The sequence below is a fragment of the Dermatophagoides farinae genome, chromosome 7 (assembly GCF_024713945.1).
Source record: "Dermatophagoides farinae isolate YC_2012a chromosome 7, ASM2471394v1, whole genome shotgun sequence".
Taxonomy (NCBI): Eukaryota; Metazoa; Arthropoda; class Arachnida; order Sarcoptiformes; family Pyroglyphidae; genus Dermatophagoides; species Dermatophagoides farinae.
In genome coordinates, this window is record NC_134683.1 from 4,860,948 (window position 1) to 4,886,087 (window position 25,140).

At 33.6% G+C, this 25,140-nt stretch overlaps 4 protein-coding genes across 8 annotated transcripts in view; 2 read left to right on the forward strand and 2 right to left on the reverse strand.

Moving 5' to 3' along the window:
- The first annotated feature begins 88 nt into the window (after positions 1 to 88).
- On the forward strand, positions 89 to 3,842 carry LOC124496203 (uncharacterized). 3 transcript variants are annotated; one of them, XM_075732428.1, is made up of 4 exons: positions 89 to 986; positions 1,103 to 1,498; positions 1,973 to 2,566; positions 2,843 to 3,842. In XM_075732428.1, the coding sequence occupies exons 2-4, from the start codon at positions 1,330 to 1,332 to the stop codon at positions 3,328 to 3,330; spliced, it is 1,251 nt and encodes a 416-aa protein (XP_075588543.1). In that variant the 5' UTR covers positions 89 to 986; positions 1,103 to 1,329; the 3' UTR covers positions 3,331 to 3,842. The 3 variants fall into 3 exon arrangements, with proteins under 3 accessions (XP_075588543.1, XP_075588542.1, XP_046915652.2); XM_075732427.1 differs by having other exon boundaries at positions 89 to 849; positions 921 to 986; positions 1,973 to 3,842; XM_047059696.2 differs by having other exon boundaries at positions 1,973 to 3,842.
- Positions 3,387 to 7,258, reverse strand: PGAP1 (GPI inositol-deacylase). Its single transcript, XM_047059691.2, has 8 exons — positions 6,975 to 7,258; positions 6,850 to 6,917; positions 6,479 to 6,776; positions 6,111 to 6,416; positions 4,737 to 6,058; positions 4,359 to 4,659; positions 3,915 to 4,282; positions 3,387 to 3,847 (listed from the first exon to the last, which is right to left on the reverse strand). Exons 1-8 carry the CDS (start codon positions 7,101 to 7,103, stop codon positions 3,598 to 3,600), a joined length of 3,042 nt encoding a protein of 1,013 aa, XP_046915647.2. The 5' UTR covers positions 7,104 to 7,258; the 3' UTR covers positions 3,387 to 3,597.
- Positions 7,259 to 7,302: 44 nt separating this feature from the next.
- Ucp4A (Uncoupling protein 4A) lies at positions 7,303 to 10,445 on the reverse strand. Of its 3 annotated transcripts, none has more exons than XM_075732429.1 (6): positions 9,587 to 10,445; positions 9,105 to 9,520; positions 8,879 to 9,035; positions 8,694 to 8,819; positions 8,569 to 8,631; positions 7,303 to 8,325 (listed from the first exon to the last, which is right to left on the reverse strand). In XM_075732429.1, exons 3-6 carry the CDS (start codon positions 9,030 to 9,032, stop codon positions 7,652 to 7,654), a joined length of 1,017 nt encoding a protein of 338 aa, XP_075588544.1. In that variant the 5' UTR covers positions 9,033 to 9,035; positions 9,105 to 9,520; positions 9,587 to 10,445; the 3' UTR covers positions 7,303 to 7,651. The 3 variants fall into 3 exon arrangements, with proteins under 3 accessions (XP_075588544.1, XP_046915660.1, XP_046915661.1); XM_047059704.2 differs by having other exon boundaries at positions 8,879 to 9,038; positions 9,587 to 10,444; XM_047059705.2 differs by lacking the exons at positions 9,105 to 9,520; positions 9,587 to 10,445 and having other exon boundaries at positions 8,943 to 9,038.
- Positions 10,446 to 10,840: 395 nt separating this feature from the next.
- The window catches only part of Ca-alpha1T (Ca[2+]-channel protein alpha[[1]] subunit T), a 28,239-nt gene continuing 13,939 nt past the window's right edge, over positions 10,841 to 25,140 (forward strand). The window contains exons 1-5 of the mRNA XM_075732430.1: positions 10,841 to 12,471; positions 14,956 to 15,141; positions 15,262 to 16,296; positions 24,698 to 24,949; positions 25,014 to 25,111. Coding sequence (XP_075588545.1) covers positions 15,590 to 16,296; positions 24,698 to 24,949; positions 25,014 to 25,111 — 1,057 coding nt within the window. The 5' untranslated portion in view covers positions 10,841 to 12,471; positions 14,956 to 15,141; positions 15,262 to 15,589. The remainder of the gene's footprint in view (positions 12,472 to 14,955; positions 15,142 to 15,261; positions 16,297 to 24,697; positions 24,950 to 25,013; positions 25,112 to 25,140) is intronic.

Genomic DNA, 25,140 nt, shown 5'->3' on the forward strand with positions numbered 1-25,140 from the left:
GTTTGGTCATCTCTGGTGATGGTGGTAGCAGCAGTAATATAATCGAATCGTTTGTCTATCCATAAATATCGCCATTAAATATTGGTAACCAATTGTTTAACCGGTGCGCGTGTCCGGTATGCCATACTCTTTGCAGCAACAAACAAACAAACAAACAAAAAAGGCTCCATGATATGGTCATGCTCTTTTATTGGGTACTTGATTTGCGGATAAGATCCATCAACACGCATTCCCGATTCTTCTTCTTTTTTCAATGAGGGTAGTGTATATGAAGTAGAGCAAATGTAGAAAATAGTGACAAGAAAAAAATCGTATCAGTGAATGGTAGTAGTATTGAATCACGGCTATTTTTCAAACGGCAGAAGTACATTATACGAGATGAGATGACCACCATAATGAATGGACCACAATATCAGACCAACCACTTCGATGCTTTCATCATCACCATCATCTTCAATGAATGAATAGATGAATTTCTTCAAGTTGAACGTTTATATACCGAACCAACACTAACCAGCCGACCGACCACATTGATATATGATGATGATCAACATTTATCCATTCATCCATTATCGTCTATTCTTCTTCCTCCGCATCGGACACGAGTCGGACAGTTTGGATTCGATTCAAATTCCAAAGAGGTGGTAGAAAGTTTCTTTGCTGTGTGTGTGTTTGTGTGTTTGTTTGTTGTGGCATTCATTCATTCATTCATTCATTCAATTTCATTCGATGATATCCACCATCATCATTCGTAGAAGAAGCAGCAGCCATTTCGGTCGTATCGCTCCAAAGTTTGAACGGGAATCGGTTGAACGGGATTTCGACTACGACAATAGCAGCCATATTTGAGTGAGAAAAATATATTTCCCATTTTGTTTGTTTGTTTATGTGTTTCATCAATTTGATCAAAATTTTCTCAGCAATAGCAGCAACAACAAGAAAAAGACATCCAATTTTGGGTCAACTTTGGCTTACATGACAAACAGGTAAGTTTTTAACGAGAATTCTCCGAAACTGTATGTTGTGCATTTTTGATCGATTCTTGAATCATGTGTTTTTGTATTATTTTTCATCAATCGACCACTATTTTCCACTAACTTAGAACTTTCAACTCTAAAATCTAAATCTATTTCCACTTGAACATTGCATAAAAATCGTTTTCGATTCCATATTTTTGTTGATGGAATAATTTGTTGATTGCTCATCATTGCTATATCACATCATCATCATCAGTATTAATCTTCCAGTCGTGAAAGCATTTTATTTTTATTTTTGTCCTAATCATTACTTGTTTATCGGATAAAATACATAGCGCATAGCGTTTGTGCTATGCCCATTCAAGCGATACAATATAAAATTCGTCATCTTAAACGACACGAAATTGAACAGCTATTGCAACTATGCAAAGCCGAAGGACGTCATATGGGTACAGTGGCCGAAGTAGAATCCTGGATGCAAATCGATCCAAATGGGTTTTTTGTGGCTGTCAACGAAAAAGGTATGTTATGCATGGAAAACAATTTGTTTTCTCTGTCTCTTATCATCATCATCCCGGACATTAAGATCATTTATGATTGGGATCACATATCTCTGTAAACATTATACTCTGTAGGTTCAGGAATTGAATACGTGACCTAAATTCAAGGACATTTGTGCAATGAAAGATTCGAGTTTTTTGTATTTATTTCAATGTCAAAACAAAAACCATAGACCCTCCCCGATTCTGTCAGATAGAATTTGAATTTGAAATGTTGATCATTATCGCAAACCCACTAGGTAAATTAGCCGTATTATTAGTAACGATAATCACTTTGGTTTTACGGTTGTCATGCAAGCGAGAAAAAAATTGTTAATATTTTAGTATTCTATGATATGACAAGTTTTTGAAATCTCTATATTGATTATAATAACCGAAAACATTATCATTTTGTTATTCTTCCCATTTTTTTTTGTTCTGCTCAATGGTGTCTAGATCATCGAATAATTGGCAGCTGCTGTGGAATGTGTTTATCGAAAACTCATGGCTATGTAGGAATGTATGTGGTGAGCAAAGAATATCGTGGCCTAGGTATCGGCAAACAAGTATGGTCAGCTGCAATCAATCACCTAGGAACAAGAAATCAAGGTCTAAGTGCTGTTTCTCACCTGTTCACACTGTACCGGGATAAGGCTGGCTTTTCGCAGGTTGCAGATTGGACTGTTGACCTTTATCGTTTGGATTATATGGAACGAATGATTTTGATCCATTGTAATAAACATCAACAAATTAAAAGAAGAAAATATGAAAAACGACAAAAAGCCGGTAATAATCTGATGACGACGGTCACTGTTCATGATGACGGTAACGGTGATGGTTCGACAACAACAACGACAACAACGTCGACTACTACTACAACGACTACTAAATATCAATTCGATGATGAAGATAAACGTCGACGACATGAATATGCTGAAATCATATCATCGTTGACAACCAAAGAATGTGTATTCTGCTGTCTAGGACATCAATACAAAAGTAAAGAACGAAAGTATTTACGTCAAAAACGTATGATGGTCAGCATGAATAGTAAATCGAATGTTGAATTCAGTGATGATGAATCGTATGGATTCTCATCGCTATTCTTTGGCGATGGTGAAACTGATAATGGCAATGACGGCAACGGTAATGATTCTGTGGCCAAAGAAAATGTGATTGATCCATCGACAGCAACTACACCGGCGAAATTGAAAAAATCAAATAATTTTGGCTTTGCCGATTCTATACAGTTAGAGTCGCTGGAATTTTTATTCAAAATTCGTTTCTGCAAATGTATTCGTTGTCATGGTGGCAAAATGCGTACAGTCATATTGAACGCCCAAGATGAACAACTGATTGAAAAAGTGGTTGAATATGATCAACGTTTACATCAATATGATCGATCACGAATCGTAGCATTAACATTGATGGAAAAGAATTGTATCAGTCGTATCGCTATGCTTGGTCACGCCGTTGTTGGTTATGGTTGTGTGAAGCCATCACTGCAGAACATGTGGATAATGTGTCCATTGTATGCTGACAATGAATATGTTGCACGTATGTTGATGATCGATTTGATTAGCGATCTAATCCTAATCAGTCAATCATCGACAAATCTTTTCAGCAACAATACAATCACACCAAGTGTTGTGTTGAAAGCGCCTAGCAATAATCATCATGCATGTCGCATACTAAAAGAATTGGGATTTGTCAAACAAGATTATTCATTGAAACGTTGTTACACTAAACAAGTGGTCCAAGTGCCCACACAATTCATCTATGCCCTACATACATCGGTGTTTTGTACCGAATAATTCTCATTGAAACGCCCAACCAATCCCACCTCTCTCCGAACACAAATCTATCATAATTATTCAAAACATCATCATCAATTTTTATTCAAATCAAACACGATTAATGAAACGAATGTGCACACCAACAAAATACAAATCCAAAATAAAAACGCCCACAACAATTCATCATTACAAGCACACTCACACACACACACACACAAGAACACATCTACCACTGGCTTTCAATTGGAATTTTGCTTTTCCCACATTTCTTGATCAATTTTTCTATTATTCCGATTTGAATAATTTTTCGTGGTTGATATTGACATTTTTTTGTTGCTGATCATCATCTGCATGATTATCATGATTGATGGTGTTACTATTGATTTTGTTCCACAAGTGATTACGAAAATGGCCAATTGTAATCAATGTGATGACCATCGTAATCACCATACGTATTGATTCCCATATTAGACCGCCAATGATCATATTGATGAATGCCATTATCAACAATAAAATGTTGAAAATTTCTTGTGTTCTGTTTTGTATGGTTGAAAATGATTAGAAATCTGAGAAAAAAAATGATAATAAAAAACAAAACAAACCGATTTGAATGATAAGAGCGGAGACGCGTCTGCAGATCCAATGGATTCGAATGAAACATGGCCATAAGTATAGTCAAGAATAGAAGCAAAAGACAATCTTCCAGATAAACGGTAGAAATATTTTTGATTGCAATATTCAATATATTGGCCTTATCATTGACGGCTATCGTAGCATGTCCAAATATCCAATCAATACAATATGGTAAATGCAATAAAGTGATGGCTAATAGCAATAGAAACAACATTGGATATATCGCAAATACTAATGATGTCGATGTCGTCTTGCCAATTCGTAATTCCAGACTTTTAGCCTGATAAAACCAATATAACATTGAAATGGTGAAAAAGAAATGTATCAAACAATATGTCTATGTGACCAAAAAAAAAAAAAAAGATGTGAATCAAATTAATCACCACATTGAAAATGAATCAAACACAACTTACCAAAGGCAAGAAATAGGTAGCCGTATTGATAAACATCAATACAGCGCCGATATCGATTATTGGTGTTAGTTTTTCCAATCGTATGAAACGACCAAAGCGGCCTGGAAGAAGGGAAAAATTCTGAAAAAATCGAATTCTAAAGAATATGAGACCATTGGAAAAATTATTGGCCAAATGAGTGACTAAAATGGTCGACATGTAAATTATCGAATATGCAAATAGAAATAAAATGATACAAATAATTGTGCGATATTCAATCGAAACATTGGCCAAATTGACTAGATCATGCGTTGGATACATTCTGTGTTAGGACCAAGAAGAAAAAAAATTTGACCATTGAAATTGGTAATTTTGGCTCATTACATTGTTCATACTTACTGTTTGATTATGAACAAGGCCAACATAGAAGCAGGTACAATTTGTATGAAACAAAATGCAAAATAATGTCTTTGAACCATCAATTCGGATGCCGTTTGGAATTGATAACATTTTCCGGCAAATTCATCTCGTTTTACAAATGTCTTGTATCGTTCTAAATCGGCATTTGAAAATGTATATCTATTGCAAAGGTTTGAGAATTGGATGGACAATACTAAGATCATGACCGAAATGGCCATTGGAACGATTAATGCAAAATAATGACGAAGTAGTTGAGCAATCGAACCGGTGAATGAGAATTTGACAAGAAAATCAAAACCACAATTTGGTTCAAGAAATAAGTAGATTTTGGGCCGACTATTTCCAATCAGCTGAACATTGTTTGTATGTCTTGAAAAGGAAAATTGATATTGCGAATTTTTATGTGGCTGTAATGGCCATATAAATTCATCAAGTTCAGGATTCGAGGGATAAGTTAGATGCATAAATCCATTGAATGTAGAATCATTCTGATAACAAGAAGTGGTCTGCACGACCATCCAATATGAATCCCATACATTGTTGAAATTTTCAATAATCAATTCATAGTACAATTGTTCTTGTGAAATTAGTTTGGCAAACACTAATTTCGAATCGAATGGACTCGATGAGATCAATTTATACAATGGATTAGGCATTTCAATCGTTCGTTGACGTATCGGTTTTGTGAATCGATCAACGATCAATGCATATCGTGATGATTGTGATGGACTTAGATTGATGATCAAATGTGTGAAACCTTGAGCCAACCATTCATCGGCATCAAATTGACCAACATGACGATCCCATTTGGAATTCAATCTCGGCGCTAATCGTGTCATCAATGAAAGCGTATAGATGTTGCCATTACATTCGAATGCCGTTTTCGTGACGTTTGGTTCTGATTTTGGTTCACAATTACCGATCATAATGGTGTCCGGTGTAAGATTTCCTTCCAGATAAATCGCAGTCATTTCACGTTCTTTTAGACTGATTAGATAATTGATTGGTCGAATGATTTTGACAAAAGATAAACGGACCAGCCGATCTTTGAGTTCAATCCATTCGATCTTTGCTGATTTCATCATGAATAAAGTTGACACGTTTGTTGAGGGCAAATTGGGTGGATATTCTTTTGTGTAATGTCTATCTAAAAGATGATAATCAATGATCCTTTGACGAAGATCAGTTGATTCTATAAATACCAATGTATCATGGTCAATAAGATCGAAAAACATTCGATTCAATTTGATCATCAATTGTCGACACCAAACGATACACAGATGATCAGCTGATACCCATACCTAATTGAATACGAATAAACAAGATGAATTTGGATTTTGATTCAACACTTACGTCGGGTATGGCTGTTGTCAATATGGACAAATCATTTGGATTTGATGAATTAAATCGGATCAGATCCGGTCGAACAATCATATCCTGATATGAACCACCGATTGAAACAAAATTTAAATCAGAAAGTTTTGTATTTCGATGGCTTTGATAGTAGTGATGAATTCGCTCATAGAATCGAATCGTTTGATAATTGTAACCGATGGCTGGATGTCGATTTGGCGTGGATAATGTTAACACCATCGATATTCGAGGTAAGAATTGGCGAAATGGATCCTTGGTCAACAAAGATCGAATAAGAAGGCCACCCTTCATTTGAGAAGAGAATCAAATTTATTATAGAGAAACCAAATTCATTTGGCAGAACTTACAATCGAATGTCCAATCAAAATGATTCGAATATTTGCAACATGTTTATACAGTTCTAGAACGCGACGAATCGAATGATAAAGAAATCTGGTTTGACGTTCAAGCTTATCACCAATAAATGCCGATAGTTCTTCATTATAATCGATGGTAAAATAATTTAAATGCGATGTTTTTTTGGCTGACATTAGCAATGCGACAGATGCTAGTGATCGAACTTGTTTATGACTGCCGGCATTACCCGGTACGAATATGATGGGTTGACCATTGAATTCATTCAGTCGTAGTGTTTCAGCATATTGACTGATATGAGTGAAAATGAAATGAAAATGATCATCATCGAATATCATCATTTTGTTTTAATGGAGCTGCTTACCCTTCACCATAGACATATAGATGATAGTTTGAGAACATTTTCCGAACATTACGTTCCATGTCGATTTCCTAACATGTTCAAGAATGTGAGAAGAATCATAATTATATCCATTACGATTAGCATACCACATATTCTGGAATCTGGTACATATAGGTCATTTCGCAACGATTCGGTTCATTAATGAATAAATCAATAAAACCGATTAATAATAGGGAAAATGTGGCCACCAAAAGGGTGCCACCGGTAGAGATCATCGTGTACGATTGATTAATGATTAATTTAAATGAGAAAATTCAGCCATAACGATGGTTCCGACCCAAAGAACCAAAATGAAACACAAAAAAATTCTTTTAAAGTCTATTTTAACCAAAGTCATTTGAGTCTATACCAATACAGTTGAAATAGAGTTACAAAAATATTGACACGAAAATAATAAAAAAATTTCATTCATTCTTTTTCTTCATTCTTTATTTACTTCATTACTACGGTAACGATCTTGAATTAGTTTTATGGATACATGTTGAAGAAATGTCCACTTCCGAGAACGGAAAGCACTATTTGTTGTAAAATGAGGGAAATGAATTTGGTTTTCTAAAAAAAATTGAAAATTTATTCTCTTTATAGCACAGATACATGAGATAATGTTCTGCAACTAATGGATATATGCGATTTGATTGTTCTGATCAGAGATTGTTTCAACAAGAAAAGTAAATTCAAGACGAGGGCATTTTTGGTTTTTAGCATTGGCAAGATACAATATATGGTGAGTGGAGATTATGTCGATTTTCATTTTACTTTGGCTTTAGAATGACGTTACACCCCATAATTTGCGTAATTTTTCATAACTTAGCCAGAATAATAATGACCATGGTCCCATACGAATCCAACATGGTATAAAACCTTTGTATAGGGACAAGAAACCTTCACCTTTCACCGATTTGATTAGGCAATCCATCGATGAACGATATAAAAGGCCACGACCATTACTATCGGTTGGTTGATTCATAACACGTGTTTTGATTACATCGGCTGGTGTGCCCAATAATGCAGCAATCAGACCAGAACATACACTTGATAATGCATGCAGGTAGATATTGTCTTTCATATTTGTATGTTTCAATATGAGATGTTTGGCCGTATCATATGTGGTTAGATCACCCAGATTGACGAATGCAGCACGTTGACAATTTGGCATCCAACCTTTCCATAGGCCACGTATACCACCTTCGTAGTAAATTTTCATGAATGCATGTCTTGCATTACGAACACGTGGTTCCAGTCCCTGTAATCGTCGTCTGCCTTCCATTTGTACCTGAACTTTAACCAGATCGGCTGGACTGGCCAAAAATTGTGCTGTAACACCGGCTACAGTGCCACCGATTAATGCTTTCCACAACGGTATGGTACCATCGTCATTTTTACCCAATAATTCTTCTCGTATATATTCATAGAATGTCATTCGTACACCGGAATAAACTATAGTGATCAATGCAATGAATGAAGAATATCATGATTATCGTCAAAATCAAATTAAAAACAAAGAAAAAGAAAGAGAGAAAGAGAATGGGACAGAACGCGGTTAAACACATGGCACCACCACTGTCGCAAGTAACAACATTGGGCCAAGGTTTCAACACAACAATGGTAATTGGTCAAGCAGATAAGGAATGAGAGAAGAAAATGCATCATTCATGTGCATATATTCATTATTCAACTTACCAACATGACGATAAATTGCAGGTGATAGACCTTGCCATAATCGTAGGAAACCTTCTTCTTGTACTTTATTCAAACGATGAATAATTTATTAGCAAAAGAAATGTGTGCAAAAACAAAAATCTTACCAATACCGACGGCAGTGCCAAACATTCCACGTTTCGGAATATGTCGCTTAGTTTTAGCATGCTGTTCGAATGCCAATTCACCCTGTATTTGCAGTCGCCCTTTGATTAGATCCAATGGATAGGTTACTGAATTGAAGAAGAGGTAATTTTTTAGAATTTTTGAAAAAAACTTCCAAATACTAAACTCGTCTCTGCACAGCTGGCAGCCAAAAATGAGAATGTATATTTGATGAAAAATGAGTCGTTTACATTTTTGATTGTCTTTGCTGGTGGTGTGTCTTGTATCACCAATGGATCACGTGTCGGTGTCACCGGTTTGTATGTTTCACCCAATACCATTCTCTACTGCAACAAAAAAAATTAGAAAAAACCAATGTTATATACGGTTCATTAGTCACCCGAATTAATTACCTGAATTCGTTAATAATAATGCTGATGCTGATGACGATGATGATGATGATTATAAAAGGTGAGAAATTGTAAATGATGACGATAAATTATGGACAAAAATGAAATGAAATGGTGTTTTATGCTGTGATATCCATTCATTCATTCATTCATTCGAGAAATTCGAAATTCAATTTTTTCTGTTTTGTTTTTTGCCTGTCATCCTTACAGGAAAAATAATCGAGAGGCAAAGAAAATTTGTTCAACTATTGAATAATGTGGATCATGACGATAAATGGATAATTTGAAGATGATTGCATAATTTGAAAATTTGTTCAAGTTAAAAGACACAAACTTATGAGATGCTATCGATGATGGACTAGATTTTTCCTATCCACAAGTGAAAACTAGATGATATAACTGGTTTTTTTACAAGTTACCTTATGGAAATGGAAAACAAATGAGATGTGTGAGAGTAAATATAGCAACAAAGAATGAATAGTTACCTTGATCCCGTAAATATTACGGGTACAAACGTACTGTTTTTGTTTTCTCTGCTTTGTCTCTTTGCTTGGTCCAATAAAACAACGACGAATGAAAACAGTGGTGATCAGCTGATTTTAGAAAAAGTTGAATCCCCATTTGGCTATCTCTCGTGACAGCCAAAAAGTTTAGAGGTCATGACTGTTGTTGTTGTTGAATTCAATTTGCAACAATATTATTAAATGCATCACATACAAATAAAGAGCATGTTCTATAAATCATCAAGCATTTAAATGTATATAAATTGGCCATATCTATATGGAAATCAAATTTGCTTTTTGTCATTTTTGCTGCTTGAAAAATTTTGCCTTTTATCACCAAGATACAACGATAGATGTCCGCATTGTGCTGGTTTTCCATTCATTCCAAGTGAACAATCAATGTAGATTTGAATATTTGGCTATCATCATCATCATCATCATGACCGTCATCGTTGGCACGTTTCAAGTTGACCAACCAACCAGCTAACCCGAAAATCCGAAATAAACGGGTAATTATAACGCACACTTGTAATAACTAATGATCAAAGCCAATGACGAAATTCGATTAAAAAGCCATCAACATGGAAATAATCAACTCATATTATCTATTATTAGTATCGCATATATAAATTGTCACTCGCAATTTGTCAATGAATTGTAATAAAATTTCGACAATTTATACGTCAATTTCTTTCAATCGTTGTTGTTCATCATTTAATTTTGACACAGCTTTATTTATTTAACGACCATAACGACCAAATGGAAAATGGAGAATTTCCCGATTCTCGGTTCAAACAGTGACGGCAATTATTGAATGAATGAAAACACGAATTTTATGTTTATGTCTATCTGTTTATTTTTGACGACAACAATCATCATCGTCATGATCATAATGGTGATGTTGTCTTTTTGTAATAAATATAAATATAAATAAAGATGATGATGATGATAATAAATGGAATAAATGGTAACTTTACAAAAAATGGAAATGTGCGTGCAAAACTCGATGATGGCGTGTATGCGTGTGTAGTAGTAATGTAGTAATTATAGATAGATGTTCATCATATCTTTTCTTTTTTTGTTTGAAAAATTCTCGTCCATTGCTTTTTGATATCGACAGTACCGATATAAAGTGTTTCGATATTTGGTTAATAAAAAAAATTGGACCATTTCATTTCATTTTTTTTTGTTTACTTGTTTCATTGTGTTAAATGCTAAAATCAAAAGTATCGATCACAGGCAAATCATTCTTTTTTTCGTGACCGAAATTCTTTCACGGGTCCAGGTTTGTTGCAGTTGTCCATTTTTTTCGGTTTTCTCACTATCTATCTTTTCTTTGTAATACGAGTATATTCGGTCCATAGGGCCATCAGCATCATCATCATCATCATCGGGGTTTCGATCGAAATCGGGACGTCGTCTATATAACATACGCATATGTTTTAACAGTCAGAATTTCTTTTTTGAACATTGGATACATTGTGTGTGTGTGTGGGCGTTATACGATGGTACAGACACACGTGCGTCGTATGTGGCTGGTTTGAAATTTTCGCTTCTTCTTCTTTGGTCCGGCGCTAGATACTTTTTTTCTGGCAGGATTTTCGTTTGGCTAGCCAGCTTTACTATTCAAGTTCAGTCAGTTATGATGTCTGTCGATTGTTCGGCGTTTTTCCATTACCGATTCATTTTTCCACGATTGATTAGAACGTTTCATTTCATTCGTTGATCATTGATTCATCCGAACGAAAATCAAATCATTCAAACAGCTTTTATCGAATATAAAAAACCAATCAATGGCACTATTGATTGTATAATGAAATTTTCTCAATTATCGATTCAATAGAAAAAAACTCGATAGAATAATGATATTCAAATTCCGGCCGAACAAACAAATCGAAACATCAACAACAAGAGATCATCCGATTCTATTTACACCCAAGTGAATTTGTTAGTGTCAATTTTGAATCGAATTGTTTTTTGTTTTGTCTTTGTTCGATTCCGTAATTCAACAACAACAAAACGACACCGAAAAAAACATTCAATCATTTTCCTCTGATGTGTTTGTGATCAACGAAACAAATTGAATCCTGCAAAAGTCACATTTGAAGATGAAATGATGAATGTAAAGTTCATTTTTCTTTCATCATCATCATTGTTTTCAAGTTTTAGTGTTACAAAGATAATACACCTAATAACCACTATTGAAAATTAGCCGCCACCACCAACACTCGTTCGCATCAAACATCGTCTTCATAACTGCAAAAACAACAACAACAGAGACAACAGTAACCAAACATTTGAATCATTAATAATTTAGTTCTACATGAACATACAAACACACAAACACACACACACACAGACGTTTGGATCAGATCAAATCGGCCATAAACTAACTTAACTAACATTCAAACAATTCTGTGTCTCCAGTGATAGTTCTGGTTTCCATCTATATTTCTTTGTTATTGTTGTTTGATGGACCTCTTGGTTGTTGTGGTTATTATCTTTTATTGTGGTTGGCATGAATATTATAATGCACAATCCCAGCTCGAAAATTTCCAGGTTATTTTGTCATTTTTCCCTGTAATCATTCACCGGATGTATCTGTGCGTATGTTTGTGGGTGAAATTGACTCTTTGATTAAACAGAAAAAAACGAAACAAATTCCAACACGTTCCATCATCATCATTATAACCAGATACCAGATCCGAAAAACAACAACAAAAGTTCCTGTGCCAGAACACAATCCGATTTTTTGTTTCTGTTTGTTTTTGGTTCCCTCCTGAGAAAATTGAACACAGGAACATAATCCTTTCTTCGACAACTTTTGATCATTTACATGTGGTATCGACGATTGATTCTAAAACATGGTGAGTAATGTGAATTTTCTGGGTAAGCTATTCATATGAATCTCAATTCAATTATGTTTTGGACTGTTCTTGTTTCTACACCCACCTTTTTATCATCATCTCAAATTTTATTTTATAATTATTTTCATTTCATTGTGTTTTAATCATAGAAATTCTAAAATTCTATTTGTGTGTGTGTATCCATATTCTTTCTGTGTGTATTATAATGAGAATCTTCAATAACAACAACGACAATAATCAACACAAATAACACAAGTGCATAGACATAGAGAGGGATTTCATTTAAGAAACAAAATCTGATTTATTCTTGCTGTCTCGGTTTTCGTGTGTGTGTGTTGAAATGTATTCGATAAAGTGTGTGATGGCAGACACAAGAGTTTTTGTTGAAATTCAATTGAATTCAAATGAAAATTTTTTCCGTTCTCCATCCATTCACTTTGAAGAAAACCACCACGATGACTACGAAGATGAACATCACAAAGGCGATGATGATTGAGAATTTGAAATGAAATGAAATGTATTTAAATACAATAACAACAACAACAAACAACAACAACAACAACAACAACAACGACGACGACGACAAAATGCCACAAATGCGAATGGATGGCGATGATGAAACGCATGATTGCACGCCCTAAACAATCTGCATTAGCAGCAGCATAAGCCAAAGAATCGAACATTCAAATCGAATTTTAAGTACAAGTTTTTAGGGAAAAGAATATGTTTACCACCTCCCTTTGTTCGTGGTACACAACAGAGAACTTATAATTTGGGTTCAATTCCATTTATTTGTTTGTTTTCAAGTTTTCATAACATTGAATTTTCTGTTGGTGGTGGTGGTGGTGGTGGATTGAAAATGTTTTGATGATGGAGAAAAAGAACCTCGATTCTTGATTGTGATTGTGCAGATTCTTCTGTTTTTTTTCTTTGAAATTTTTCATTTTCAGTTGTTTATTTGTTGTAGAAATATTTTGCCAGTCGTAGGTAGTGAAGAATAGATTCTAAGAGAAAGTGGCCACCATGAATGCATGATTGTATTCGATTTTCCTTTCATTTTTGATTCAACAATCCGTTCATCGGCTTCTGAAAATTTACAATGCCTCCGTATGTGTGTGTAGAAAATGGACGATGCGAATAAAAATTTAAATTCCAAACATCACTATGCGTATGTGCCATTATTATCGACATTTAAATTTTGAATTTCAAATTTCAAATTCAACACTAAACAGCAACAACAACAAACGCCAGTCCAATTCTGAGGAAAACAAATTCTTTTGTTCTCAGTTGTTTTTTGCAACTTCCTTATTGCTGAATTCTGTGATTTTTTCTGGCTTTTATCATCATCATTGTTGAGGATGACAATTTCGTTGTCGATTCATTTGTTTTGCTAATTAACTTCATTGTTTTGTCATCGAATTTGTTCCACAATGATGACAGCGTTCATCGTTGATCGTTGATCGTTGATCATTGATATATTGGTCTAATTTTGTTTGTTAATCGAACCGAAAATTTTGTTTTTTGTTTATTTATCCTTTCGAAGACCTTTGTCTATTCGATTATAATAAGATGAATGAGAGAATCTCGAATTCGATGAGTAGGAATTAATTTGTTTGTTGTTGTTTTGATCCAAATCATTCAATTGGTTTTCAAGTTAATTCCCATGTCTAGAATCATTGAAATGTTGAGAGGCCAATTGTGAAAAGCACCATCAACACACCCATATATGTTAACATTGTCCATAGATGAGTGTTTGTTATGTTGTAGAAAATGTCCACAAACATTGTGACATTGATCATATCATATTGTCATATTGAATGCCTTTGTTGTTTATTACTGAACGAATAATCGACAGCGTGTCTGTGTGTAAATGTGAAAAATGAACTGTCAACTGGATATTTGCCACCTATTTGTTAATATGAAAACAATCTCTATGTGAATGAAGAGGAAAAAATGAAAATGAAAAATGAAAGCCATTTTCATCATCATTATTTGTTGTTTCTAGAAGTGATTCCATCCCTGTTCTAGTAGTTCCTGGTCACATTTGGTGGCAGTGTGTCAATATATCGATATCCATCGATGTTTTTTGTATGTTTTCAAATAGAAACATGAAGTTTCTCTTTCAATTCTGTTCTGTTTCAAAATGATTTTTTCCTTTTTCTTGTGTGTGTGTGTGTGTATATCATCCTGAGTGAAAAAGTGAAAAGAACAAAGAACATTTTCGGTTCTCAAGATGTTCCCAAAGATGATGATGGTGTACGATGGTCATTTTTCATCAATCCAGATTCTTTTTTTCGTTTTTTCTTGTTTCGGCTCGAGCCATATCTTTAGATTTTTTATCCATTCAAAATTTTCCTTGTTACAGTGTTTGTATAAAAATATAGCAATACGATAATCAATCTAGCACACAAAATTGAAGAATATTCTGTTTAATGGATATATATTTTTTTCCTATTGTTGCATTTTTTCTTTTCCTAACAACAGCCATAGCCAAAACTCGAACGAGAAACAAATTTGCAAAAAACCGGTCCACGGATTCAGCTGATGCCCCGCACAATAAAACGATTATGATGATCACAGCATGGTATTCGGGTTCACATCACACAAACAACAACGATGACGATGATCATAATGATCACTTTGTCGTCGTCATTTCAAGTCAAGTTTTCGGTATGTTTTTTCCCCGATTCAATTCGATTTTTTCTACTCGATTTTGTGTACATGGTGAATTCATTTTTCTTTATAAAATATTCATCTCCATTGTTTGTTTGTTTGTTGGTTTTTATACAGAGAAATAGATTTTGATCGCTAAAAAGAAATTCTCCTACTGAAACCGAATCATGATGATCATGAAAATGGATTTCTTTGAATCGTACATGCTTCCTGTTTTAGTTTATTTTTTGATGGCGTGTCTTGGTTATATTTTCTCAGTTTTAGTGCACATCTAGGTGTGACTGTGAATGTGTTCTAGTGTACATTTTTTCTCTCATGGTGTTTGTGTTTTATTATTGGTTTCGATTGGTAATATCAATGAAAATGTCCAATTCATAAATGAAATTATTCATTCATCATCTTCATCACCACCATCTCCATCATCCTCATCATCATAATCATCAGTATGAGCAACAGCAATGGTTGTTGTGAGCCGCCGGCCGCTTCTTCAACACCATCAACAACAACCACAACCACGACAACAAAGACCGGCCATTATTATGATCAAAATGTTCGAAATAGATTTAGTAGCCATGCTGACCAACAACGATCACAATCATCCTCCGATTATTTGTGTAAATTGGATGATCACCAAATCCAGACATCATCGTCATCATCACATCCACAGCCATGTATATCTATAGTATCAATCGATACTGGAAATGATGATCATGAAATGTCTCCAATATCAACACCATCGATTTCAGCATCAATATTTGTCGATCATAACCATAATAATGATAATAGTAGTTGTTGTGCAATAGCAACAGCTAATACTCAACCACAACTATCATCGCCACAATCAATTATACATCATCATTATCATCGTACGACAGGTAGCAGTAATACAAGTAGTCCAAATTATCATCACCAACGACGCCATCACCATTATCATCATCATCATCATCATGGCCGATGTTCACAGCAATCTTCCGATAATTCCTCATCACATTATCAACATCAACATCATAATCAGAATGGCAATAATCAGCAACAGCAACAACAACAAACATCGACTGATCAACCATTTGGCCAATATACACCGGTTTGCCTCTATATATTTAAACAGGATACATTTCCAAGAAATATTTGCCTTCGTATGATATCGAATCCATATCCTTTTCATTTGAATGAATTTCCGGTTTGATTGATGCTTAACTTGATTCAAATTGTTCATGTTAAATTGGGTTGCGTGTTTCGCTGAATGCAAATCAAATTAGATTGCATTAGTCTTGTGCATTCTTTTTCTTTTATATAGTCGTGATAAATCTCTGATAATCCATTCTTTTCTGAATTGAGAGCAATTTGTTCCTTTCTCGGTTTGACATGCTGGTTTTGTTTAGAATTTTTTCCCATATTCAAATAAAAAGTACTTGAATGGGGTTTTTTTGCATCCATGTTTCTGTTTCTTAGAAACTTTATTGCATCAATTAAAAAGTTTTTTCTCCTCTTAGACCAGGATGATGATGGAAAAGAAATGGTGAAAGTTGGAAAGAAACCTCAAAACCAGACGACTTTGACCCTGACGTTTTTTTCGCATTTCATTTTTGTTAGTCGGACTTTGATTGAACTGAATTTGATTCACATATCTTAATTTGTGTCCAACATGCCTCTGTATGTGTATGGTGTTGGTATTGGTGTTTGCATAAAGTATTTTCACATTATTTGCTTCAAAACATTGCAAGTTGTTTTGTATTCCTGTGTTTGTGTGTGTATGTTGAATTAGAATTGAAGTTTTACGTTTTCTGTTTCCTTTGGTGTGGGCAAACATTGAATCATGTATAATTTTCTGTGATAAGGAATCTAATGAAATGAGATGGTGATATGTGCAAATAATTTATCCAAATCGATTTTGATTCATTTTTTCATTGTTGTCATCAAATGCATTCGATTCTGTTTTTTTTTTTTTTTTGATTTTCTTTCAAAAATGTTTTTTGTAAATTTAAACAAATCAACAACTGCATTATAATAAAAGCCACAGATTGAAAGATTTAGGTTCTTGGTAAACACAAGATTCTTGAATTATCGCGTTTGCAGTATACTTGATTATGTTTTGTATGTAAAGATTCTTTTATGCATGCACTTGATCCGATTTGGATTTTTCTTTCAGATTATAAGACCAACTTGTCAAGACCAACAACAACAACAACAACTGCATGTTGGGCTGTACAAATTTTTGTTTTGTTTGTTGCTGGTCCAATTCACACGCATTTATTGTGAATGAATGATAATTCCACTATGGTTGACTTGTCATTCTTTTCCGTTTGACATTACTGACAATTATTCATGATGATGTGTTGATGATGAGCATGATGACATTATCAATCGAGTTTATGATGATGATGATGACGATGTTTTTTGGCCGAAAAAGATGAACTTGATTTGGGTGGTTAACATTTTTCTTTTATGTTGTTGTTGTCATCCACGATATGGCTTTCAGTTTGGTAGAATTTTTTTTTATTTTTCCCTTTTTCTGGTTCCCTTCTTTGTTTTCATGGTGTTTCCCCTTTTTTTGTCATTCAAGTGAAACTTAAATTCCAGGTGGACCATTCTTCACTTTAGATGTGTGTGTGTGGCATATAATAAATTGACTTTTTTTTCTAAACATTTTTGCTGCTTGATTTTCAGTAATGAACTAACCTGGTGAAAAGAGTATTTTTTTTTATGGTTTTTTTATGAAAAGAGTATGTTCCCTAGACTGGTAGATAGCAACGGTCCATGTTTTTTGATTATTGATTTTTCCTTTTCTCTTTGTTTCTTGATGTATACCTGAGACCATGTTCTCCTGTTTGCAATGACAACAATTTGGATGACAAGAATTTGGTCTGCATCGAATAGAATTCTTTTGTGAGCCCCAGTTCATTCGATATAGACCACAGAAAAAATTTAAATTTTGCTTGGCTACAAAAGATAATTCGATTTAATTTCGATTTTATTATTTCAATTTATACAGGTGTGTGTGTGTGTGTGTGTTGCACAGTTTTTACTTCTTTATATTTTTTATTTTTAGATCCAAGAAAAAATGAACAAATTACCTTTTCATTGCTGTAGTCAGTTTTTTCTGTTACTACCCTACAATTGAATTAGAATAAAAAGAATCCAAGCTATGGCATGTGTGTATGGTGGATGGAATTTTCTTTCCGATTGGTTATCCCCAGAAACCTTCTTCGTCCTGATGTTGAGTCATTTTATTTTATTCATTTATTTATTGTCCCAATCATTGGGCCATTATTATCATAGTGAGGTGAATTCACCAAAGTACTTATTTCATAGTTTAATCGGCTACATTTTTTTTATTGTTCTGAATGTGTGGCAAGTGAATGTAACAGAAAACTTTTTTCCACTCATCACCATCACCACAGACAGATATTGACGATGAGAGTGAAATTGTTTGAATTTTGCAAGTTTAGACAGATCCAGACTTTTCTCTTGTTGTTGCTATTTTGATGACAGGCTATTTTCGATAAATAAGAATTGAGAGTCATTGCGTCTCTAGTTTATTCAAAGTGTCTGTGTGTCTGTGGGTCTGTGTGTGTGTGTGTGTAAGTGTAATTTACATGTTGTATCATAAAACATGGATTCTATTCGATTCGATTTCCTAAAAATCTTTTTTCGATTGCCGTTGTTTGATTGTTCATTTGATCATGATTTCAGTCATTGACAAATGTATAATTATCACTTTTTTCCAATATTCGAATCATAGACGATTGAACAAAAATTTTATTTACTCCATAGGGAGATCTGGTGCTCTTTTTGCATCACCATTAAATGGCATAGTTTAAATTTAAATTTTTCTTATCTCTTCACTGTAAGTGAATTGGGATCATTACCGTTGTTCATCCATATATATAATATATGTATAGAGTGATGATTAAGTGAGATTGCTGCATATATACAGTTGATGTTGTTGTTCATCGAATTCGAATCGGAAACACAACAAGATAAGGTAGTGGCCATAAGCAACAAAATTGGTCCGAAATTTACCTTTTTTTCGCTCTCTCTCTCTCTCTCTCTCTGTCCATTGTAATATCAGTTGATTTTTGTGTATGATCAGATTCTTATGGTTCCTGTGGACAGAGATCCATTTGAAACTCTATTGGGCAATAATAACAATAATGATAAATAGAGAGAAAGTCCTAGTCTGTATTAGTTTGTATGTATATGAATGAATGGACATGATTGGCATAGTAAGTAACAACAATTTAATGTTCTGGCTTCATACACATTCGAATAATTCTTAATAATGACGATGATGATCTGAACCCCTATTCACTTGGACTATTTGAATTACGATTACGATATGCTATTTGTTGTTGTTGTTGTTGATTCTGGTAGCTTTTTTCGAATATCATTATGGTCACCTGATATTTCTATATGGTGATGATGACAAATGAAACAAAGTGTTTGGAATAATAAACCTCTTATAACATTGCAATAGTGAATGATGATAATGATAAAATGACATATACATGTAGATATATTAATAGATTCAATGTGAATGTATAATGATTGACATAGAGTGCTCTTCACTCATCTATTTTTCATCAACATTTTAGTTTGATTAATTCATTTGATGATGATTGGCAAGTCCATTTGGTTGAATAAACCAGCCATCAGTGATCAGGTATTATAATGATAAATATATTATACTTGCATTTGTTTAGATGTGAAAACATTCATTTGCCACCATTTTTTCTTAGAGAAAGAGAGAGAGAGTGAAAAAATCTGCTACTAATTATCTTGTTGATGTTATTCTATTCGGTCACTTTTTCAAGTGATTTATGACTTGAACTTTGTTCATTTTTCTTTCGCCTACACTTATTCAATTGGTCCAAGTTCTTGATCATTTGTAAAGAATTTAGCTTCGGAAAAAATGAGTGCAAAAGAAGAAAAGTGCGAATGACAAAATCTATGCAAGCTGACACCGCATTATCATTAGGCCTGTGAATTGAAATAGTTTAATCAAAGCATAGGATTGATATTGATATTGAGCTTATCACTCTACATTCTGGTGCCAGGCATCGAATTCATTATTATTTCTGTGAAAAAGAACCATGTTCTTCATGATCATTCTTTTTCAATTGTTCGATTCATACTGTTGATGATTCTCTTTATTCGAGTCGGTTCTTCATTCAATGTTTGCATGAATGTAACTAATTTTTTCCTTGTTGAAATTCTTGTTCAGGTTTTTCTTCAAATTCAAATGCCACTAATGAATGAACAGGAACATACAATCATCTATTGCTCAAATTACTTGAAATTTTACTTTCAAAAAAAATTTGTCTTCTCTCTTCTTCTCTCTTTTTTTCTCTTTTTTCTGTTTTTCGTTGTCATCATCATGCCAGTGTAAGTTGCACTCTAGAGATTTCTATAACGGGTGATTTGAATTTGATAAAGTGAATGATGACAATATTCACTTGTTCATTTCATTTTCCGTAGCCTGAGAATTTGTTTTGTTTTGTTTTTTGTTGCAAAATTAGCCATACTCATCTTGATGACGATGATCACATCATCACTTGAATAATAGAAACAAACATTGCCATGCATTTGTTGACATGCCATGTTATTTTGATTTTAACGAGTAAAAAATGTCATTATCATTGTCGTTTGTTTGGTTTTTGTTTCAGTTTTTGTCTCATGTTCATGTGTGATTTATGTGAATCATATGCATGTGTATGATTTGTCCATCATCATAGTGAAAATTGATTTTTAATGTTAATGTTTCCATCATCACCATCACCATCACCATCATCATACATTCATGGACATGGATATTTATTAATGAAATGATATAAAAACAGAACCAAAATGTGTGTGTGTGTGCGAGTCAACTATCTTATATTTCCGATGGGACTAAATCCTGGAAAAAAGAAATTTTTCTGTCCATAATTCATGAAATTGAGATGTTATGATGGTCGTTATTTTGTGGTTGCTTGTTTTTTCATTGCTGATTGTTGTGTTTGTATTAGTTTAGTTTAGTGTGCTTTATTATTATTATTATTGCTGGTTTTATGTTGCTGGTTAATTTATATTACAATGCAATGATGGTGATAATAACAAAAGTTGTTTCATTTCTCGACATTCTGGCATGGATTTTTCAAAGTGAAAATTTCCATTCATTCAAGTTTAATTTCTGCATTCCTTTTCTACTTTCAATTGTGTCGGAATTTCGAATTTCAAAAAAAAAATAAAAAAAATAAAAGTCTGAATATCCAAACTATCATCATTTGGATCATTTGATACAAAACGGCGTGTCTGGCATATGAACAATCGTTTCTATTTCAGTTGGTTTGAAAATTTTTTATTGTCATAAGAGTTTGATGGAAAAACCATTTAATGTTGCAATGTTTCTGCAATGGTTCGGTAGTGATGATTGTCATTTCTATTGTCATTTTGTATCGATTGTGAATTTCATCCGACACTCACGAAAAGAATTCCATGAATTCTGAATTTTTTCTTGTCCTGCAGTTATTCAATCATCAGTTATCAATATCGGTTTTTCCTTTTCTAAACATTTTGATTATGGTGGCCCAATAGTGTGCTGTGTAGTTAGCATCTGCACACACACCTGGTGTTGCATTGAACTATCTGTCATTATGATTGTTGTTGTTCGGGAATAATAATTAAACAAAAATAAAATAAAATTCAATTAAACTTTAGTTCCATCATCATCATCACTACTGACAACTCTTTTGTTTTGTTTTGTTTAAATGTATAAACAACACAAGCCTTGAACTCTGTGTGTACAAGTGAAAATCTTGTTAATTTCTATTTGCAACATTTATACTGGTAAAAAGTTAGCGTTTGTTTGTTGTTAATGTTTGATGAAATATTTATTTTGTTAACGTCGACGTCCAAATGATTTTCATTTCTCATTTCGCATATTTGTTTTGTTTCGCTTGTTTGAACATTTCTTATCAATTTCCACGTTTGTTGTTTCATTATTATCATGGTGCTGCTGGTGGTGGTGGTGGTGGTGGTTTCACTACAATCGTACAGCAGATGAGCGCTAATCTAGACCAAACTGTGAATGGCCCTACTTAGCCAATGTACTTTTGTTTAAATGTGCCGGAGATTTGATTTGTTTTGTTTTCATTTGTAACACACAGAATTCAATTGTCTTCAATGTCATTGCATGATATTCATCTCAATTTTGTTTGGCAAAAAATGAATTTTCACCTATAGCTAGAATGTGAGCTTCACTTTCATAAATCTCTCTCGTATGAGAATTGGAGCTTATTTTGTTGTTTCTAACCTTATATCTTGCTGTTTTTTTCCTTCTAATTCCCGATTCCAACAAATGTTGTTGTTCAGGTGAAAATTTCAATATTTTATCTACCATACAACGGTTTCGGTACGCTAGAAATATTGCTGAATGAATGAATTTATTATTATTCTCCTTTCTTTGCCTTGTAGACTTTTTTTTATTCAATTCTGTCCTAGCTACTGTTACTTTACAGTGGCCACAATCACCTATTGTTTGTTTGTGTCACTGCCATCACCATGTGTTTAATTAAAGCTTTTAACATGCTCATGATGACGGTTTTTTCTTTAGTGACATGTATTAGTTGTTGTCAACGGTTTGTTCGTTTTTTTCCTTTTCTGAGTATATTTACTACATATGTAGATTTTGTACGATCAAAGAGTGAAGAAAAAGCAACTCGTTTACTTTGACCAGAAAAACAGTAATTAATTTATAATTACGGATCGAGTGGATGAGAAAAAGTTGATCGAACAAATTCATCGTCATTAGTTTTTGGTTGCAGATTTTGAATTGTGAATTCTGGGCCATTCTGGACCATTCTGGCAATATATGCAATATGCTTGTTATAGGCGTGACCGGCCATTTTTTCACTAGTTGTTGAACAAAATGAATGAATTAATGTCTATACGTCTATACGTCTATATGTCTATTTTCATTTGACATTTAATTTTATTCAAACATTTGCCATAAATTAGAATGGATATTTTTCTTTTTCTTTCATCTATATTTATTGCTATTGCTATTGGGCTTTTTATATTTCTCCACATTTCTACGTGTTTCCACCGAGATAACGATTTTATTTCATCTTCAGATTTGTCGATGTCATTAAAAAAAAGAGTTCAAATGGTCTGGTTTTTTCAATTTTTTCCTTGAAATGACGATGAATTTTCAGTGTCACATATCATAATGATAATGATGATGGAAAATTCGGTCAGAAAATTTCCGGCCATTGATGATGATCTCCCTCTCTGTGTGTCAGTAATATAATATTGATACCAATAACCGAACCAAAGACATTATCATTATTATTATTATGACTGAAATGAACAAAAAATCCATCAACCAAATATTGATGATGATGATGATGTTTAGTTGATCAATTCGTTTTACTTTTTTTTCAAAAATTTTTCATGTTAGACATGTGGAAATGTGGACATTTTATCTCTGTGTTTGTGGAGCAGGATGTGTGAGTGTAAAGTTTGGAAGATGAAAAAATTTTTCCATTTTTTTTTCTTATGGTTTTTCTTTGGCAATTTATTTTCATTTCATTGTCTGTCTCTGTATAATATCTCACTACCGGACTAGTTTTACACCACTGGTGGATGTGTGAGTTGTATGACTTTTTTTTCGAATGTTTGTGTGTGTGTGTGTAAAGGAAAAGTTTTTTTTCCTGTAGGTCGATAAGGTCCATTAGGTTTAGGGCAAGTCTTCTTTACCAACTGTTTGTGTTTGGCTTTGAAATAAATAGACAGGAAATCGAATCTGTTCTGTTAGTGCTGGTGAATGGATGCATTCTGATGATGATGTGGTTTCATTTCGTGTTTTTGTTTGAAAATTGACAAATTTTTCTCTCCATTCAATCTGGTTGAATAGGCCAAGAATCAATGACTTGAATCTGATGAGGATTTATTCATCGATATTGATTAGGTTATTCCATTAAGTTTGGCATGATTGACATTTTTGTCCTTTAAACTTTTCAATCAGTGGATGGTCTTTATATTCTTCATATGCATGCATTTTATGTTGATGTTTATAAATAATTTGATCGATGATTCAATCAATCATTGCTTCACCTATGTTCACCTGTGTTACATGTTTTGTTGCACTGAGCATTGAACTGATTAGAAACTATCTGAAATTGAATCACTTTATAATTATTGTGTGTTTTTCTTCATTGAAATGAATGAACATTCCATTTGGTGTGATGGAATTTCCATTATCCCTGGATTCTCGATTGATCGATGTTTATTGATGTGACAAAAAAAGTTCCATGTGTGAAATAATGAAAGTTCGATTAAGAATTTTTTTCAATTTTCTTTGGCCATTGTCACTGTCATAAATGATGAATGATTGAAATTGAATGGAACAATGTTTTTGATTGAAATTGAATTGCTTGCAGTAATTCTCAAATTTCCAAATTCAAAACGATGACACTTTTTTCCTCAACTTAAACCTTGGGTTCCTTTCCTTTTTTTTCTTTTTTTCCTTTTTTTGCTGGAAAATGAATTTCCCTTTCTCAACAAACAACACATGGTTCGAGCGCATAAGTATGATGGCTATACTATTGAATTGTGTTACATTGGGCATGTATCAACCGTGTGCAGATGATGAGACCTGTACAACATCACGATGTAAAATATTGCAAACATTCGATGACATAATATTTGGTTTTTTTGCCCTTGAAATGGTCATTAAAATGCTGGCCATGGGCATAATGAATGCACCCAATTCATACCTATCGGACACTTGGAATCGATTAGATTTTTTCATTGTTGTTGCCGGGTATGTATTAATCGTCTTTCATTTGTTCAATAATCACCATTATCATCTTTATTCGTTTGAACAGAGCTCTTGAGTATTGTCTGGATGTTGGCAATATGAATCTATCGGCTATCCGTACAGTACGAGTATTACGGCCATTACGAGCAATCAACCGAATACCAAGTAAGTAAAGTAAAGTGAACAACAACTCA

Coding starts and splice junctions, on each gene's coding strand:
- LOC124496203 (XM_047059696.2), top strand. CDS start 1,330: ATGCCCATTCAAGCGATACAATATAAAATTCGTCATCTTAAACGACAC. Junction 1,499..1,972: donor TGTGGCTGTCAACGAAAAAG/GTATGTTATGCA, acceptor AATGGTGTCTAG/ATCATCGAATAATTGGCAGC.
- PGAP1 (XM_047059691.2), bottom strand. CDS start 7,103: ATGATCTCTACCGGTGGCACCCTTTTGGTGGCCACATTTTCCCTATTA. Junction 6,918..6,974: donor ACCAGATTCCAGAATATGTG/GTATGCTAATCG, acceptor TGAACATGTTAG/GAAATCGACATGGAACGTAA. Junction 6,777..6,849: donor CTATATGTCTATGGTGAAGG/GTAAGCAGCTCC, acceptor CACTCATATCAG/TCAATATGCTGAAACACTAC.
- Ucp4A (XM_075732429.1), bottom strand. CDS start 9,032: ATGGTATTGGGTGAAACATACAAACCGGTGACACCGACACGTGATCCA. Junction 8,820..8,878: donor TGCCAGCTGTGCAGAGACGA/GTTTAGTATTTG, acceptor TCTTCAATTCAG/TAACCTATCCATTGGATCTA. Junction 8,326..8,568: donor TGCAATTTATCGTCATGTTG/GTAAGTTGAATA, acceptor TGATCACTATAG/TTTATTCCGGTGTACGAATG.